The sequence below is a fragment of the Eriocheir sinensis genome, chromosome 21, assembly GCF_024679095.1.
Source record: "Eriocheir sinensis breed Jianghai 21 chromosome 21, ASM2467909v1, whole genome shotgun sequence".
NCBI classification, from domain to species: domain Eukaryota; kingdom Metazoa; phylum Arthropoda; class Malacostraca; order Decapoda; family Varunidae; genus Eriocheir; species Eriocheir sinensis.
In genome coordinates this window covers 9,602,393-9,622,650 of record NC_066529.1, presented here as the reverse complement: position 1 = coordinate 9,622,650, position 20,258 = coordinate 9,602,393, and the positions used below count along the sequence as shown (strand labels likewise).

Genomic DNA, 20,258 nt, shown 5'->3' with positions numbered 1-20,258 from the left:
TCCCTCTACCAGGGGGGGGTACCTTTTTGGCTGACTGGTTAAGGAGTGGCTCTCCCGTCTCGCTGATCGCGGGTTCGATCCCCGGCGGCGGCAAAACCTTTCCTTGTCTGGGTTAATTTCTTGTGTGTATCGTTACATGCAGAGGTCGTGTGGGAGTGTAGAAAAGAGAGAATTCTGGCGTTTCACTGGTGGCAAGGCGGTGGGCATCCTCTCCTGTTATTCTGTTGTGGCACCCCGAGTGGGTAACAGGTAGAGTGATGGTCCATGCCCTCCGAAGTTCCTAGAAAATGGGAAATCTCAACACACTGAAATTAATCTACATAGGAATGGGGAGCCGTGCAGTGCGGCGACTAGCCTGATCGGCGAGCCTCCCATGACTCCCTCTGCGAGGGAAGTACCTCTTTGGCCGACTGGTTAGGGAGTGGCTCTCCCGTCTCGCTGGTCGCGGGTTCGATCCCCGGCGCCGGCAAAACCTTTCCTTGTCTGGATTAATTTCTCGTGTGTTTCGTTACACACAGAGGTCGTGTTGGAGTGTAGAAAAGATAAAAATTCTGGCATTTCACTAAAAGCAGGACATTTTCACACACACACACACACACCCCATGTTCCTCTCTTCAAAAAAGGTAATAAACAAAACTTGAGACCAACTCTAGAATATTCAGCAGCAGTTTGGAATTCCCATTTGAAAGAACATATTAAGAAGATTGAAAGAGTAGGGGAGAAGGTGGTAATATGGACCAGGGTGGTAAAATGAACCAGGCAATATCTCAGGATCTATACGTGTTTCTGTTTATTGGTAACTGAGCTCAAACATGACACTAGTCCCCCATAGGCCACCAAAGTGCTTCATGATCGAGTCACTCACTCGAGGTGCGTCGCTCTGAGGGATAATGATTTAATTCTTACTCAGTGAAAAACAGTTTTAAGTTAAGATTCAAAATCTGTTTTCCTATATGAATTAATAAATATAGACTCTGCTGATATATAGTGTGTTGATTAGGCATAAGATCACTTGTTAAAATGATGTAGTTAGTTTTTTGGAAAACAAATAAGTTTAGAATTTCTGCTAACTAATTATGAAAATGTCGTGGGGTGGTAATAATGGACCAGCATGTTCTATATTACCACCATTCCATATCTCCAGGGTTTACCTCCACACAGATCATATCTCCAGTTCCGGAGGCAAATAAGGTGTCAAATAGAGGTCGCAAAGCTTTGAAACCATCTCTCTTGACTTCCTTTCCATACAAGGAGGCTTTAAAGGCCTCATATTAAAAAAAAAAATCACACACTCCAAATAAGGAGAACTACATTACTGTACGGGTTCAGTGTGTGGCGTGCCGGGGACAGGCCACATTACCACCCCACGTGTTCCATATTACCACCACACTTTCCACGACCCACTTTTGTGGATCTTTTTGAATAAAAAACTGTAGCATTTGAATGATTTAGTTTTTTCCACTATAACTCTGAATGTGTTTAAGAGAATATAATTTAAATTGCCAGTACTTATGACGGTTGTTGATGCAATTTTTCCCTGTAAAATCGGTGTTTTTGCCTGAAATTAATAAAAAAAGTGATCCATATTAATTACCACATCCTCCCCTACAAAGGGCTGCTACCATGGAGGCTACGGCTGTTACGCTGAGTTCCCAGCTTAAGAGATTTAACTTATGAGGAAAGACTGGAGAAGGTGAACCTGCCAACCCCGGAGGAGAGAAGGATAGGAAACATAATAATGTTGTATAAGTGTGCCGCAGGAAAGGATAAGTTAGACGTTAAGGAATTGGAATGGGAAATTAATTTCAAGACGACACAGTAAAAAAAAATATTCAAGAAAAGAGGTGATAAGGACATAAAAAATTTCAGATTTCCAAATAGAGCTGTTGATCAGTGGAATGCATATGAAGTTGTGTGTCAACAGTACACATAAATTTAAAGAATTGCATGACAAAATGGTTTAAAAATCGGGACAATACGATCGAGCCTGCTCAATCGCGCACGCGTGACGGAGAGTGCACCTCATGTCAGCGATGCAAAATTAATGAGAGTAGGGTTGGCCTATATCAAGGTAACGCTAACAGGTATTTTCACCCCTCCCGCGCCGCGCAGTGACGTCACGAAATAGCGTCGTCTGCACCTTGTGCGTCGTCTGAAAACCCGCTGGTGGTCACCTCCCCAGCAGAGCGAGCAGACGCACCACGTGTGCTCCATCCCTAAGTCACTACCCGCGGGCAAATGGCAGGACCTTTAGCATCATTTGTGTTAAGTGATTACGCGAGATCGCTTGAGAATGCTGCGAAGCTAAGATACATAGAAGAAATCAGTGATTTTGGAGGAGGAGACTGGTAGATTGGCTGTCTAGCTGGCTGGCTGTCTGGTTGACCGGTGGGTTGATTGGCTGGCTGATTGGTAAACTGACTGTCTGTCTAACTGACCGACTGGATGGCTGACTGGTTGACTGGATGGCTGACTGGTTGACTGGATGACTGACTGGGTGGTTGACTGACTGGCTGATTGGTTGGCTGGCTGGCTGGTTGATTGGGTGATTGGTTGGTTGGCTGACTGTCTGGCTGGTCGGTTGACTGGCTGTTCCTCTGCCTGACCGATCTCCTGTTGCTGACCAGTGATGCCGAGGTAGGCAGCACAGGCAGGCAAACAGATATTTAGGGCAAGTGACGACAGGTGAGGGCAGGTGATGGCAAGTCACCTTACACTATATACGCACTCTTGGTCATTTCCCTGCCTTCACTTATATACTCCACCCACCACTGAGCTCTGTCCCTCTGTGCACTTTGCCTCCACTGAATTTCCTTTCCTATTTTCTTCCCCTGCTTGAGCGCCGCCATGCGTCTTTACCTCCGTCAGCTCATGTAAATCCCGTTCCAGAGTAATCACCCGCCACACAATAAGCTAGGAGACCCGGGGCAATACCTAAATGAGTGTTACTTCATGTAATAATCTGATCAGTCTTGCCTGTAATATTTACCTTTGACAAAAATGAGCACTGCACTAAGTCGAGATGAAGCAGACGGCCGCCAGTTTTCCCTCCTCACAGCTGCTATCCACTTCCCCCGCTCTTCTGGATTCGCTGGAAATCTATAAAATGACACAGCATCTTTCCCGTGTCGGTTAAAACATCCAGCCGCACAGCATACGTATCCCATGACGAACACACTGAGCACTTTTGCAGCCGCCACCAAGGTTTGCTTTGTTAAGTGACAACCACCACTGACCACCAAAATGGCCGTGCGGGCCCGCGCTACCCCCGCACCCCCATTAATGACGTCAGCTGCAAAACCTACTCGTCAAGTTCAACCACGTATATATACGTACGGGGCGAGCTATGGAGGACCAACATAACAAGCCGCTCTTCTTTCCACCTGTTCCGCTTTGTATCGCTTCCTCCTCCTTTTGTGTCATGCTGGGGTGTGGAAATAAACGGAACAAGATCCCCAATAAGTCATTCTACAGACTACCAGCTGTGGACAAGAGACAGAGATTGAACGGAGAAAAACACGATAACGCTGAGGGGAGTGGCTGGCCAGCCTGCCGACAGGTTGCCAGACACTGTTCTCAGCGTTCTCGTGTTATTTTCTCTCCTCTCAATCCCTGTCTCTTGTAATTTGAAGTACTCGTTTTCGTATTCGAATACACAACTCTTGAAGTCACTCGATCGATCCATCCCCGACACACCAAAAACATAAATAAAATAAAAGCAGGGGCTGTATAAGGGAACCGCGTTGATTCAGTTGATCTGCATGGCAGCACTCTATTATTTTTTTTATCTATTTAACTGTTTATTTATTTCAAGTTCCCCTTATTCATAAACTTGTATATTCGGGACGGATATAACATTTGAGATTCGCGGCGGCGCACGCGCACACACACAGCACAGGTGGTTGGTCACTTGAGAGGTGAGAGTCGAGGTGTGCTGCCGAAGGACGAAGGTAAAAGTTTTAAGTTTTTTATGGCTCAGTCACTTCCAGCACGTTTTATATTAATAGCATAAGGTATCAATGGAATCCAATATGCAGTAGGTCTGTCGAAAGGTACCAAATGTTCAGTCGCATAACGACAGAATCGGATATGAAGACGCTGGTTAGTAGTTTGTGTTTCGGTCCTGCCCACCACCTGTCAGCAAGTGTCACCCATAAAGACCGTCCTTTTGCGTCATCATGGAAACAGATTTGTATAGTTTATTTTGGAAGATTCAGGCAAAAAAATACTAAGAAAGGGGGGTATATATAGTTATTTATAGGGGAACAGGAGGGTAATAGTAACAGCCAATAGACAGGGTATTTATCTAGAATGACACCCAATGTCCTCAGATGGTTAACGTGATTTTGGATAAAGCTTCGGTTTAGGTTCCTCACCAGTACTAAATATAGGGAAATCTGATGTTATTTTGCTTTGTTTCATTAGGAAACAGGATATTTCTGGGAAAATGGTCAATTTTGGTATTATTCCAGACAAGCACATTTCCCTGTGAAAGACACTGTTGTGTTATATCAGGTACTTTGTGCACATAAAGCATACTGCTGCATTGCTTTGCTGTTGAAATCATGTGCATTCATTTGTGAGTTTTTAATTTCTTAAAATATGTTCATGATGAATACATTGAAGGATTTATTTTCGTTAATCACATTTTGGCAGCATGACTCAGGTCGGATTAGGTTAGGTTCGATTTATTCGTTAGGTCAGGTTAGGTTTGATTTTGGTAAAGATTCGTTTTAGGTCCGTGCCAGTATCTCATAATCTACTTTATGAAACATCAGTATCTCTTCATATATCTTTTCTACAAACCTTCAACAGTCATGGGAATGCTTTGAAAATCCAATTCAAGGACTTTTATTTTACTCTTGAAAATAGGGGATAATGTTTACGAAAGCGCATCGCCTCCTCTGGTGCTGGCTGCGGCGATGCTGCAGCCGCCGCAGCTGTAAAATAGCTCACAGAGGGTTTAGGGTCGGGGAGCATATTTAAACTACTCCAACCGAACTTTTCGACCTACTAATGGGGGGGCTATGCCCCCCTCGACCCCCCCACATGTATATGTGACTTATTTCAGCGAGGAGGTATTTCTCGCAACACCGGCTGCAGCATCGCCAGAGGAGGTTACACGCTTTCGTAAACATTATCCCCTATTTTCAAGAGTAAAATAAAAGTCCTTGAATTGGATTTTCAAAGTGTTTCCATGACTGTTGAAGGTTTGTAGAAAAGATGTATGAAGAGATACTGATGTTTCATAAAGTAAATTATGAGATACTGGCACGGACCTAAAACGAATCTTAACCTCGATTTCATATGATAAATACTTGATGCACTTCACACTTCCCCATTGGTTGTTGCCACTGGTGTTTGGCGGCCTGGTTGGCATACTTCTGGATTTTACCCCAATTTTTCTAGAGGACCAACTGCAAATATTACTCAGTTATGTTTTTCTGACATTTTGATAAAAATGAAATAAATTTCACTGATTTTCACAATAAATGTTCTTCCCCCTCTACCCCATTAAACTTGGAAGAGAGTGGATTTTTTATATGGGGAAACAAAAACTATTTTGGTGCCAAACAAATTGGTATTATTCTAGAACGTCACCTGTCTCACAGCAAAGGACACCTTGGTTCTATATGAAGTAGTTTGTGTCCATACAACACACTGCCGTATTACTTTTTTGTCACAAATAGAAGGGGGTGTAGGGGAGCAATGCCCTCCCGTTAAGGGGTCAAGAGGGGTGAAGCCCCCCCAACACATTAAGTAGGTTGTTAGGTTTATTTACTTTAGATTTATTCGGCACGCAGTGTGGGGCTGCAGAAATACACAGTGCAGGATGGGATAGGGTGGCGGTAGGGTTGGTCCACCATGCAGGCCAGTGTTGCAAGAAATACCTTTTCGCAGAAATGAGTCACTCTGCTGTCCACCACTCATGCACGCTGGGGGAATACACAGCAGGAAAATCATTAATTTGTCTGGCTTTGTTCTAATTTGTCCACTTGCAATGTTTGTGAGCAGTGAGTGCAGTATAGAAAGAGTAAGCAAGTTGAACCTCTCTCTGCGAGTTATTTTGCGGCTGCGGCGACAGGCCTTGGCATATGCACAACAGGCATTGAAAAATAAATCATATATCATCATTTCATATTTCTGTTACCTGATTTTTTAGGAAATGCATTTATTAGTAAATAATTCACATGGTAAATGCTTTTGTAGTGACACGACTAGCCTGATGGGCGAGCCTCCCATAACCCACTTAGCCAGGGGGGTACCTCTTTGGCCGACTGGTAAAGGAGTGGCTCTCCCGTTACGCTGGTTGCGGGTTCGATCCCCGGCGCTGGCGAACCTTTCCTTGTCTGGATTAATTTCTCGTGTGTTTCGTTATACGCAGTGGTCGTGTGGGAGTGGAGTTAAGAGAAAATCCTGGCATTTCACTGGTGGCAAAAGCGGTGGGCATCCTCTCCTGTGGTTCTGTTGTGTCGCCCCGAGAGGGTAACATGTAGAGTGATGGCCCATGCTCTCCAAAGTTCATAGAAAATGGGAACTCAACACACAGAAATTAATCTAAATGGGAATGGGGAGATGTTTAGTGACATAACTAGCCTGATGGGGGAGCCTCCCATAACCCACTTAGCCAGTGGGGTACCTCTTTGGCTGACTGGTAAAGGAGTGGCTCTCCCGTTACGCTGGTCGCGGGTTCGATCCCCAGCGCCGGCAAACCTTTCCTTGTCTGGATTAATTTCTTGTGTGTTTCGTTACACGCGATGGTCGTGTGTGTGTTTTAAAGAGAAAAATTCTGGCATTTCACTTTAATACCTCATGAATTATCCTGCATATGGGAATTATATTATAATAAATGCTTCTTTCTAAAAATCAGGTAATAATAGTGTAGAAGCTTGATTTAGTGAACTTATTCAGCTCAGCACCAGTTCTCAAAATATAATTTTCTGCTAAACCAAAAGAGTGCATTTTCTGGTGCCCACAGCCCCCAAACACTTAGATCCGCGGCATCTCATATTCTTGATGGCAGAGAAAGACGACAACAGACAGATGCTCCACGTGGAGCCAGGTGGCAGCAGTTGGCGGAAATGCTCTGATGTAGCTAAATTTTTCCGCTGAATTGCATGGCTATAGTGGAATTAAATTTACTGCTAAATCGAGCTTTCTGCTAAGCAATATTTCACTAAATCAAGTTTTTATAGTGATATGATATGGACAATAAAAATGTTTATACTAAAAGTAGCTGCTTAGCTGATATTTGTAAATGAACAGGTAAAAATGTATCACAGCCTGTTGCACCAGGCAGGATGTGAACTTAAGTCATCCTGGACGCAGCGGCGTCACACTAACCACTCAGCCACCGCCTCCCCTGGCTTTATGTATATAGTGCATCATTACATTAATGTGCGTCTTCTTTGGTTACAGTATTTCAGAATTTGTCAGCTATAGAAAAATTTATAACAGTTAAAGCATGTTTTTATAGTTGTATTTTTTCTCTCCAGACAGCATGGTGGTAAGGTGTATCACTGCAGTGTTGTTGTTATTGGCTCTTGTTAGCATATCTGATGGCCTTGAAGAAGCCCTACAGTCTTTGGAACCTCATAGAGCCGAAAAATTACATCCTGCAAAGAAACCTCGGCTACAGGAATTTTATGATCATGCAGAGTACAAGGTAAAAATTGTAGAAATGGTTGTCTTACTAAATGTAAAATGTATGGCTTCAGTAATTGTTATTATTGAATTATGATTAATTAATTTTCAACATTGTTTTGAGGTGAATTACTGTAGACCATCTAAACTCAATGGATATTCAAATGCAAAGATATCAACTTTTTAATCATAGGGTGCAAGATTCACTTAGCTAAGATTTATATGAATGTATTGTTTTAAAAACTCCATACCCATGCAAAAGTGAAATTCAGTAAAAGCCCAATAACCTGGCAGCGACTAGTTCAGAATTTTCAGCCAAGGGTCAATTTTAGGTCTTTTGGGTAACAACAAGAAAAATCAAGGAACAAATTACACCCAGCTATCCATCTCTGCATGCACACCAACCCATGATATTAACTTAGTTTAGAGCATATTTAACCAGCTAGGTGGCAGGTGAAGACCCAGACCAAGATCAAGACTTGGGGGGTCAGAAGATGGTGCTGGGGTAAAAAATTAGTGTAGTCATCAGAAGTTGGCCCAGGGGTCAGAAGTTGGCGCAGGGGTCAGAAGTTGGCACAGGGGTCAGAAGTTGGCACAGGGATCAGAAGTTGGTGCAGGGGTCAGAAGCTGGCACAGGGGTCAGAAGTTGGCACAGGGGTCAGAAGTTGGCACATGGGTTAGAAGTTGGCACAGGGGTCAGAAGTTGGCACAGGGGTCAGAAGTTGGCACAGGGGTCAGAAGTTGGCACAGGGGTCAGAAATTGGCGCAGGAGTCAGAAGTTGGCACAGGGGTCAGAAGTTGGCACAGGAGTCAGAAGTTGGCACAGGGGTCAGAAGTTGGCACCCTCCCCAAGTTTCCCCAGGTACTGGTTTATTGACCAGCCTGAAAGGAAGGATGAACAGGAGCAATAGCTGGGTGGGCTGTGCGCCGTAGGCACCTAATCGGAATCAAACCTGTGCCCCGAGGAGTGGGAGGCAGTCACAGAAACCACTCGGCTACGGAGGCGCAGGGGCCGGGGTGTAAACATAGAAAGCCCATTTTAACTCACTCTGCCCAGGAATAGATCCCCAAATCTCTATTCAACCGAAAAATTGTGAGCCGAGTGCCTAGTGCCGCCACTGATTGCAGTGCTTACAAAGAAAACTCTAAGTTCCAAACAACATAGAATAATTATTTGATTATATACCTAATTTGGTTAGTATATCACATTTATTGTCTTGCCATGAACAACAGTAGATGCTGACAATGAATTAATTAAATGTACTTTATGTTTACATCTGAAATACAGAGCCAGTCTTCTGGAAGGGAGGACAGTACAGAACATAAGTCAGCAACTCCACTTCCAGAGCTGTTATCTACATTTAGACCCACAGAGCTAAGAGGTATGATAATTGCTTTTTTTTTTCCAAATGAACTTTCATATTTACATATGTAATGTCCCGCGAGCTTATTTTCTATCCTTCCTATTTCTCAACACGGCCTCTGCGCGTATCGAAATAACACGAGAAATTAATCAAGATCAGGGTATTCGCCGGCTGCCTGGGATTGAACCCGCGACCAGCGTGACGGGAGAGCCACTCCTTACCGAGTCGGCCAAAGAGGTACCCCACTGGCTAAGTGGGTTATGGGAGACTCGTTCATCAGGCCGTCGCCACACTACACGGCTTTCCCCCCTATGTAGATTAATTTCTGTGTGTTGACAATGTCCCTTTGAGACATAACTCCACAATGTCCCTTTGAGACATACCTCCAACATTCCCATTTTCTATCAACCTCGGAGCATGGGCCATCCTACCTGTTACCCCTTCGGGGAAACTCAACAGAACTGCAGGAGAGGATGCCCACCGCTACTGTAATGCCCCGCGAGCTTCTTTTCTATCCTTCCTGTTTCTCAACACGGCCTCTGCGTGTATCGAAATAACACGAGAAATTAATCAAGATCAGGGTATTCACCGGCTGCCTGGGATTGAACCTGCGACCAGTGTGACGGGAGACCCACTCCTTACCGAGTCGGCCAAAGAGGTACCCCACTGGCTAAGTGGGTTATGGGAGGCTCGTTCATCAGGCCGTCGCCGCACTACACATATATGTTGCATATGTTATGTCACTGGTTCCCAACCTTTTTTTCAGGCGACCCCAATCATTCACTTCTATACATGACTGCGACCCCACTAGTTTAGTTATATAGGCGGTGGCTGAGTGGTTAGCGTGCGGGCCCCACATTCACCGCGTGATGGACGACACGGGTTCGAATCCCCCGCTACCACCTGGGATATTTCAGTCGCTGCCGAGTGGCTTAAAACTACCCACTTGCTGACCTGAATACCGCCCATCAACCCAGACTCTACAGGAAACCGTCCAAGTGAATCAAGAACAAGTTCTGGGGGGCAGCAAGAAAAGGATGGCGCAACTATAAAACACTTGCCTGCGCCATGATGGGCTGGGGCCGACTATCATCCAGGCCCCTCAAGAAAGCCTACCGGCACAATAGGGTGATACGTAAAAAAAAAAAAAAAAAAAAAAAAAATGTGTTATTATAATATAATAACACCATCTTCGATATTTTGAGATCTTGGCAACCCCAGGGTTGGGAATGGGGTGTTATGTGAAGTGGCATGGGAGGGGGGGGCAGTGCCAGCAGACTAGACAAAAGCCATCATTGTTCCAGTTTACAAGGGAAAAGGCAGGAGAGGGGAGTGTGGGTGCCATAGGGGTATAAGTCTGCTGAGTGTACCTGGAAAGGTATATGGAAAAGTCATAATAGAGAGGGTGCAAAGGCTTACAGAAGAGAAAATCAGTGAAGAACAAGGAGGCTTCAGGAACTTTGAACAGGCAAGGAGGGAGTGTCTGGATAGAGAAAAATGGAAACTCTTCTGCCGTGGCCATCCCCTGGTGGGAGCTCCTAGGAACAGGCATCAAAGATTAATGAAAATGTTGCAGCAGGGTTTACAGAGGCACTTAGATAAATTTCATGATTGAAACCAATAGTGAAGTGTAAAATTCAATGGCAAGTGCTGTTTATTAGACATGGAAATCAATTCTCTATTGCTAAGAGGAAATTATAAAATGAAGAACAAGAAAAAGAATGAAATGGTCATATTAGATAACTTATCAGCAAAGTATCACATATAAGTTCAGACTGATAATCAGTATCAATTTGACTTACACTGTGGAACATCAGTTCTCGTACTTGATAGTTCCTAAAAAGCTGTTCAGAAACCAATTTCTTCGAAAATCAAAACCATAGTTCCCCTAAGAATTCATGAGAGAGAGAGAGAGAGAGAGAGAGAGAGAGAGAGAGAGAGAGAGAGAGAGAGAGAGAGAGAGAGAGAGAGAGAGAGAGAGAGAGAGAGAGAGAGAGAGAGAGAGAGAGAGAGAGAGAATAATTGAAGAAACTGAAAGGTAAATCGTGTCACAAATCTAATATTTTTTTACTCAAGAGTAATAAATGTAGTGCTGGAGAGAGACAGATGGGCAGACTGCATATTTTTGGACCTAAAAATGGCATTTGATAAAGTTCTGCATAAGAGAAGTCAGACTGGAGAAAGGTCACAAGTGGAGTTCCACAGGGATCAATGTTAGTGCCTAAAATGTTTTTAATATATATAAATGATGTGCCAGAAAAAGTAGAGTTACATGAGTTTGTTTGCAGATGATGCCAAACTGCTTAGAAAAATAAGAGATGAGGATGATTGTAATAAACTGCAGGAAGATTTAAATGAGAGACATGAAGGGAGTAAAAAATGAGAAATCGAGGTCAATGAAAAGAAGTGTCACACAATGAAAATGGGCAAAAGTAAAAGCAGACCAAATGGAGTATAATAATTATAAGATGAGAGGAACAATCATCGACACTGTGAAGGAAGAAAAAGATGTAGGAATTACAATACAAGATACACTGACATGTGAGAAGCACATAAATAAGATATTCAGAGAAACATACAATCTGCTGCAAAATATTAGAGTGCCATTTCACTAACTGGATGGGGGACATGATGAAGAAAATAATAACATTGATTAGACCAAGATTAGGGTATGCAGCGGTTGTTTGGTCACCCCACAAAAAGACTTAAGGAAACTTGAAAGGATTCAAAGAATTGCAACTAAAATGGTACCAGAACTATCAAGTATGTCATACAAGTCTAGATTGGGAGAACTGGGCCTACCAACACTCGAAGAAAGAAGAGAAAGAGGAGACCTGATAGCATTGTATAGGAATATAAGTTGAATGGACGTGTTGGATAGAAATGATTTGATCAAGACAGAAGAGGGAGGCAACTAAGAGGATACAGCAAGAAATTGAGAAAGTGAACTTGTTTGAAAGACAAAGAAGTACAGTTTTCCTCACAGGTGTGTGGATGCATGGAATGGACTAAGTAATGACACTGTTGAAGTGGGCTGTGTCCATAAAATGAAGGAAAAGTTGGACAAATTTGGATTGGTAGACAGGACTGTCCAACCTTAAGCCCAGGCCCTATATACTACAAATAGGTAAATATACACATGCACACACACACACACACACACACACACACACATGTATACACATATACGAGTACACATACAGACACACACACATGTGGGTAGGCGGTGGCCGAAGTGATAGCGTACTGGACTCACATTCGCCGCGTGATGGACGACGCGGGTTCGAATCCTCACGCTACCACTCGGATTTTTCAGTCACCGCCGAGTGGCTTAAAACTACCCACATGCTGTCCTGAAGACCACCCATCAACCCGGACTCTAGAGGAAGCCGTCCAAGCGAATCAAGAACGAGTTCCGGGGGGCAGCATGAGCCAATGCAAGATGGCGCCACTATAAACACTCGCCTGCGCCAGAACGGGCTGGGCCGACCATCAGGCCCCACCTGGAAGAAGCCTTGGGCCGACCATCAGGCCCCACCGGGAAGATGCCTACCGGCGCAATAGGCAACAACGTAAAAAAAAAAAACAAAAAAAAAACAAAAACAAAAAAACATGCAAGATGGCACCACTATAAACACTCGCCTGTGCCAGAACGGGCTGGGCCGACCATCAGGACCCACCGGGAAGAAGCCTTGGGCCGATCATCAGGACCCATCGGGAAAAAGCCTTCCGGCGCTATAGGCCGCGACGTAAAAAAAAAAAAAAAAAAAAAAAATACTCGTGTCACACTTGTATCAATTGTCGCAAACTTACTAAGCTTCTATTTGAGTGTAAAAGATATTACCCAGTAATGAGAGGGATGGGCAATTGTATCTCCCTAGACTTTAAGAAAGCTTTTGATAAAGTGCCACATAAAAGATTGGTATGGAATTTAGAAAAGAAAGGTAGACTGCACGGGAAAATGATTGACTGGATGAAAAACTACTTGGCGGCAAGAGGAATGAGAACAGTGGTATGAGGTATTAAGTCGAAGTGGAGACAAGTAACAAGAGGTGTTCCCCAAGGTTCAGTATTGACACCTATAATGTTTTGAATCAATAAAAATGATATGGAAGGAATAAACAGCTTTATTGTTTGCAGATGATGGAAAATTAATGAGGAAAATTGCAACTCAAGAAGTCTGTGAAAAATTACAAAATTATCTAAATAAGATTTATAGATGGAGCAAAAATGGGAAATGGAATTTAATGTAAGAAAGTGTCATGTGCTGGAAATTGGGAAGAGTGAAAGGAGACCCACAAGACTTACTTAGTACCTTAGTAACTTTGTTCAAAATAGAGGTGGGATGGTGCTTCCCTACCTTGTACTTCACCTTAGCTTTTTGATGATACATGTAGTAAGCTGCTCTAAAGAATATATAGTGACCCACCAATACTTGGCTGCCTTACAAAATATATAGTGACTCCCAGCAGTGCTTGCCTGACCTAAAGGTCTTGTAAAGATTCAATAGATAAAAATGCTGGTACATTAGAGAAGCTGCCATAATAAAGGGAAAAATCATGAAATATACACCACTGAGTGCCAGGGATTGACCCAAGGTGTTCTGGGTTGAAGTTAAGGCAGCACACCAACTGAGCCACCAATGTGCTAAGAAGTCATGCCAAAGGTCACTTCTGTAGCACTATGCTGGACACCCAAGCTCTCACTGTGGACCTGAAGGTATAGGTGACCATGCTCGCACTCATACTAGTTGAAAAATGCTTTTATTAATCGACCCACGGTGGCATATATGGTATTAATATACTTCATAGAAACTGCAATAATGCATTGAAAAATCTCAAAATGTATACCATTAATTGCCAGGGATTGAACCTGGGTCGTGTAGATAGAGGTCAAGGCAGCAAACCAGCTGAGCCGCCAGTGAGTGTTTAGCCAGAAGGCCCGAGTTCGATTGTCAGCACTGAGTGGCGTACATTTAAAAAAAAAAGTTATATATATCAAATATGACCATTTTTATCTAATTATTGTTAGTGTGTGTTGAGATAAAAGTGCTGGGTAGAAAGAAGCAAGCATGAGCAGCATAGAGGCAAGATTGCATTTGGAGACCCCTTAGCCAAACTCTTCCTATCTACAGCTCTGATGTGAAGTGATTCACCCACTTGCTCCCATAACTTGATAGAGCAAAGTTAGGCACCCATGCAGACCTTTAAATCTCAGTCATGCAATTAAAGGCTAATAATATGTAATTTATCTGATTAGTGGGATTGAAGTCATGGCTAGAAATACTTAATTTTGGTTGCAAGAAATAAGGCTGAGAACAACTGAATTAAATTTAACCTTTATATTTTATTTGACCTACTGCCTTCTTTAAAAAAATAGACCTCTCTCTCAGTCTTATAGCATGATGTGGCATATAGTAGATATTTTAGAAGTTTTTATGAACTCAGATTGTATAATTGCAATTGACAATTCCCTTTCTATTTTAGAATCTGATGCAGATATGGCATCTGAGAAAAAGCCATCAGTTCCAAAGAAAGGGGTAGCATATAAGAAACCATCAGTTGTCCCAAAGAAAGAGGTACACTTCGCCTCATCTGTGGTGGCCAAGAAAGGAGCCGATCCAGAGTCTTCCACACCATCTGTTTCCCCACGTAAGGGTGTTGAACTTTCCTTAGGGGAGCCCAGCCTATCTCCTGGAATCCCAGGGTATGATTCATCATCTGTATCTGATAAAGGTGTTGGTAAAACAAATGTTTCCATATTGTCCAGTGGCAATATGATACATAAAAATGGTCTAACAAAAATCAATGGAATTGGAAATGAGGTTGGTAGTGAGAAAGGAAATCCAAGTAACGTTCCAACTCCTCAGCTTGTTCAGGAAAAGGGAAAGTTAAATACTACTTTATGGAATCCCTCACAACCTTCATCTGATTCTAGTGTGACCATGGTGGCTGTTGTTCCTTCTGTAAAAGTATCTAACACTGGTCACTTAAAGCCAACAACAGCTGATGACACAAGTGCCTCCAGTAACCAGGTAAGCTATCTACCTATTTTCATGATTGTTGCATTGGTTGTATTGGTTATCATAGTGGTGGCTGTGGGGTATCACAGACTAAAAGAAATTTGGGCAAGAAGGCATTATAACTATGTTGATTTTCTTATTGATGGAATGTATGAGTAATGAATGTTGAGATTATACACAATCAAGAGTCATACCACGACAACTACTGTAAATAAAATTCCCCTGCGCCACTAACAGCCTGAGGTTGTCCAAGAGACCCCCTCAAGATAGCTTACTGACGCTATAGGCAGCACCTTAAAAAGCAAATAAGATTGTGATATTACTTTCAAGAGTTTGCCTCCTTTAAAAATACCAACAAATGTTATACCCCGGGCAATAACAGTCCTTGAATGTAAGTTCTGAAGCTCCAACTTCTCTTAAGTTCCCAATTTTTGTCACAAAAATTATACTAAAGGAAGAGTAAATTTTTTATGAATTTAGGTTCAGCTTCACACCTTTTTTAAGCAGTCCGTTAGGAGAAAGAAGGGAAGTTTTCCCTGAATGAAGGCATTCCAGTGTGACCCCCTTTTTCAAGAATGATACATAAACAGTAAACATTAGTTGTAACTTGTAACACAGTGAAAGAAGCATGAAATATAATATTGAGAAAATCAAAATGAGTCAGGAGCGGCAAGGTGACTAATTTGGAAACTGTTCTCCATAAAAATAGTCACAGAGGGCCCATTCCCTAACTTTCAGCAATCTAGTTTGTATAGTTTGAGCTACATTGAAAAGGAAATGGTATTAAATATGGCAACAGTTTTTCCTGCTATATTTGTGATCTGATTTTCATGAAAGGACCCTTACCCAGAGTAAATGGTGGTGTGTGGCATGTTATGCCTCCAGCTAGCCAGTCCAGAGGTATCAGTTGGTCAGTGGTAGGGTCATCCAACCATCAATTATTTATTCATCTTTTACAATCCATGATATCCTCTACTTCTAAATATACTTTTGTGTGCTTTTCTTTTATATACAGTATTTTTTCAGGATTGATGTGCAGAGTTTATTTTACTTTTTTAATATATATTTTTTTACATTTTCCCATTTTCACTAAGTAGCTTATGAAAACCATAGTATTTTTATACATAATTACTACTTACTAAACAAACCTGAGATACGCATTTTCAGGTACAATCCAGTAAGACCAAAATTTGCTTAGTGAAAACTGAAAATTTGGGCCCTTAATTTTGTCAGTTAAAAGAAAGATTTCCTCATATTGCAGGACAAGCAACATTATTAACATTAAGAATGTGAGTGCCCTAAAATACTTTTTCAGCTCTACTTTGACTGGACAATTTGTGGTGTATAAGACACACTTCTGTTTCAAAGGTTATTCTTTTGCACACTTCTTAACAAATAAAACAACTTACCGTATTTTCCGGTATATAAGACGCACCTAAAATTTTTCAAGATATATTTAGAAAAAAATTAAAAGACCCACATTTTCCCTGAACTTAATGTGTATGAAGTATTACATTTGGCCACCTTACGTACAATCATGACCATGTTACTGTGTGTTGCTATGTGCCCTTCTCTGTGTTCAAGGTGTTCCACTGTTGGTTGAAGAATTACAGTGCTCTTACCCCAACCAGCTGTGACTTTGAAATGGTAAACAAAAGGGTAGGATGGTAAATTCACTCACTGCGCATTGTGCAGGCAGTAACTTTCGCCGAGCTATTGAGGGAACTAATCACACAGGGATGCTATGTTCGATGGGCAATCTTGGTCTTGATCTTGACTTTAAGGGACCGTATACCTACTTTCAAGTAGAAATAGATGTTGATTAATTACTTTCAATCATATTATGTTTTAATATAATTATTTTCACAATGAGAAACAAAAATGCGTTTACAGTAAACACTTCAGTCATCCATGGAGATCGGTTCTTTTGAACATGTATCACAGAAAACATCAGCTGACCGGACTGCTGCACAGCAGAAATACCTCCAGACTAATCCACCCAAGTCCGCCCCACGATCACCGAACAGTCATGTCAGGCAGCACCCTGCTCCACCAATATTGTTCCTGTATAAAAGCCGCTTTAACCATCACTGCCAAGGTACCTGCAACACTCATGACTGGTGCAATGCAGCGGTGCTGTGTGTTGTTTCATGTTCATGCCGCGCCTCGGCTCACATGTGGCGCGTCTTCTTCTTCTTGTGACTTGTATGGTCATGTCCTCCTCCTCTCTTCTGCTTATTCACACTTTCCTTTTCTATTGCATCACACTATTCATTATTTAAATCAATCAGAATTTGTACCTTAGGCATATACCATGCAAGGATAACTTTTTGGCATTTTCTGAGTGAAAAAAAGTGCGCATTACATGGCACAAAATATGGTATATTTTGGGGGGGGGACATCTGGGAACTATTGTGTCAAATGGAGGTGTTTTGGGTGTTGGTTTCGTACCAGTAACAATAACCCCTAGGCCTACCAAAACCTAACCATCGGTGCGCCTTATATGGCAGGAAATACGGTATAATCAGAATAAGGCCCAGCGCATATTGCAAAGCAGTGAAGGGTGGGGCAGCACAGGATTCTATATCTAGTTAATTCCAATGAGAGTAAATTATTGACAAAGTTCATTTCTGCAAAAATTACAAGTCTGTCCTGTGTTGCTTTTCTGTTAATTTGTAATCCTTCCTCAGCAAGATTTTGGTAATGGCTTATTATCCTGTTATTTGGAATAAAATTATATCTTGTTTGTTTTATGTTATTTATATATATTGTTGTACGTTATACCTTATAACTTGTACAGCATGTTACTGTAATGTAGGCAATTGTAACACAATGGCAAGTATTTGTGTATCTAGCTCACTTGAAAACAACTGTAAATCGTTCCAACTCACTCCACTCTTATCCACAGCTACTTCTGTCATCTGTCTTCTCTCTCTCATACCTCTTGCAGTATAATACCATGTGTTGCATAATTTCCTTCACCCCATTATCACACATGTTTAGCATTATATATATATCTTCTTTATTCCTCCACCTATCTACTCTGTCACAGCTCCAGTGTATTTGTCCTTGTCTTGAACAGCAGTTCATTTCCCCAACTTTTGTCATGGACCCATTCATTCCTCAGCTTAGTTTTACTTGCAAGTGTCAAGTATACTTTTTTCTGACATTTTTATATGCTTTTCAGACAATACTTTCTTCCTCACATACTTCTGTATCTCTTTCTTCCACTTACTTTTATGTTTCAACCCCTTTCTCTTGCTCCTCTACCTGCCATTTTATGTCATTTTGTAACCACCTACTTTTTTTTTTAATCTATTCCATTCATACACCTTATTTGGCCACCTATTTTCCACCTTTTTAAATTTCAGTTTACATCTCAGCACAGCTTTCATAACTTTGCTGTTCAAATCCTTTATGCAAAAGTTCACCAGCATCTTCATCCTTTATCCTTTTTGCAGGAAAACTGAATAGCCTTCCTCCTGTATTTCTACATTCCCATAACTTAGGTGCTTTCAGAAGGGGTTTCATGACATCTCCAAGTAATTTTGATTTTTAATTTTGGATCTTCTACTGTTTTTTCTTGGGGAGCAGTGTTTGTGGGATTTTTTTTTTTCTTCTGTAAAAAAAATCAGGACAGATATAGGACCAGATGGAGAGATGAAATTAGAGCATTTATTGGAGCAGGATGGAGTATACTATCATCAAATAGAGAGAGATGGAGAATGTTGGGAAAGGTCTTTGTTCTGAAGTGGACTAATGATGGCTGAAGTTGAGGATAATGATTTCTATCTTATGTTGTGAACTTATATTGATTGCTCACACAGTCCAGAAATGCAACTCTAACCCTTTCACGCACCATGGTGTAATTCGCATCAAACAATGGCAGAAGAGAGTCGAGTTGAGAGAGTTTATTTTATAGGTCTAGCTTGGATCTTTGACGCAATAATTTTGACGCGATTCTGAAAGACTTTATTTTTGCCGAAATTTTAAAAGTTTTTTGATGCAATTTGAGTCAAAATCTCAGATGTAGACAATTCCGTTTTGACGCAAATCGTGTTGTGGTGCGTGAAAGGGTTAAACCCATGTTATAACCATCTAAATATACAATACACTTGACCCTCAATTTGATGCACTAACTTGAGAATCAACGAGTCCATTACTAAGTACGGTAATGTATTTGTCAGTGTTTATCGTTATTGTTTTGGTGTTTGCTTTGGTCTTGTTTGTAAATTTGTGTGGTAATAAAAGAAGCTAGTAAAACTAGTACATATAGCATATTCCAGTGGTAGTATGAGGTTTAATTACACTCCCCCTCTACCAAGCCTTGGTCATGGTCATCAGCCGTGTGCTTCTAGTCAAGATGAACTTACCAGTGATAAACAAACCTCTGAAGACAGCAGGTCACCCTCCACATGGTGCTGTTGCTTCAGTATGGTATACATGTGTATTGAACGTTATATATATTGCAATATGGTGCTGGTTCAGTACTATATGGTAGACATGTATTGGAAGTCATATGTGATTTGGCAGAAATCCTGCACCACCATGTAGCTAAGTATCTAGTGGACACATTATTCAAAAAGTGGACTTTTTGAGTGGTCTAGTTTGGCTTTATGGATTCGCTCAACATGAGTATATGGTGTTGTCAATATCTATGCAGGCGAACAAAGATTTGAATCTTCAAGTTGCTTGTGGTCTCCATCTTACTGTTTAGCTGTGAGACATGGACATTGAATAGCAACTTGGAGAGGCATGTCAATGCTCTTGATACCAAGTGCCTTTGCAGGACCATAGGGTATCACTTGAATGACCTTGTGTTGAACCAGTGACTAGTTTGTAAAATTGAATAAAGGCCTGTTAATAGCTTAATCCGTAAATACCAACTCCATCTATATGGGTACATATCAAGCTTCCCAGGTGTTGATCCTGCACAAAGGTTGATTCTGTATTAGACAACTGTGAGTGGAGGAGACCAAGGGGATGCCCACATAACTCATGGCTGGGGCAAGTTGATCAATACTTGGAGGGGCTTGGAATGGGAAGGTTAGGTGTGTGCTGGCTTGCTCAGGGGTACTATCAGGGGTGGAAGTGGTAAGTGATTGAAGTGATGCATCCCCTGGCACATGCTCCGTTAGGCCCCGTTCACACTGTGCCGACTCTGGGCCACAACAATCCAGCGACTCGGGTACATGAGGTCTTGGGTGTAAAATGTTGATGTGAAAAGG

General features: G+C 41.9%; 1 protein-coding gene and 1 long non-coding RNA gene across 4 annotated transcripts in view; both read left to right on the top strand.

Moving 5' to 3' along the window:
- The first annotated feature begins 3,568 nt into the window (after positions 1 to 3,568).
- The window catches only part of LOC127001635 (uncharacterized), a 17,678-nt gene continuing 988 nt past the window's right edge, over positions 3,569 to 20,258 (top strand). The window contains exons 1-4 of one of the 3 annotated variants that reach the window (XM_050866537.1): positions 3,569 to 3,917; positions 7,497 to 7,666; positions 8,933 to 9,026; positions 14,495 to 20,258. The exon at positions 14,495 to 20,258 is cut by the window's right edge and continues 988 nt beyond it. In XM_050866537.1, the coding sequence (XP_050722494.1) occupies positions 7,502 to 7,666; positions 8,933 to 9,026; positions 14,495 to 15,189 (954 nt within the window). In that variant the 5' untranslated portion in view covers positions 3,569 to 3,917; positions 7,497 to 7,501 and the 3' untranslated portion in view covers positions 15,190 to 20,258. Of the gene's footprint in view, positions 3,951 to 4,100; positions 4,193 to 7,496; positions 7,667 to 8,932; positions 9,027 to 14,494 lie in introns of those variants that run through there. The other 2 variants (XM_050866536.1, XM_050866535.1) reach the window with 2 other exon arrangements.
- LOC127001636 (uncharacterized) lies at positions 9,034 to 10,982 on the top strand. The gene is made up of 2 exons (XR_007755373.1): positions 9,034 to 9,245; positions 9,667 to 10,982. It is a non-coding gene; the product is annotated as an uncharacterized LOC127001636 (long non-coding RNA).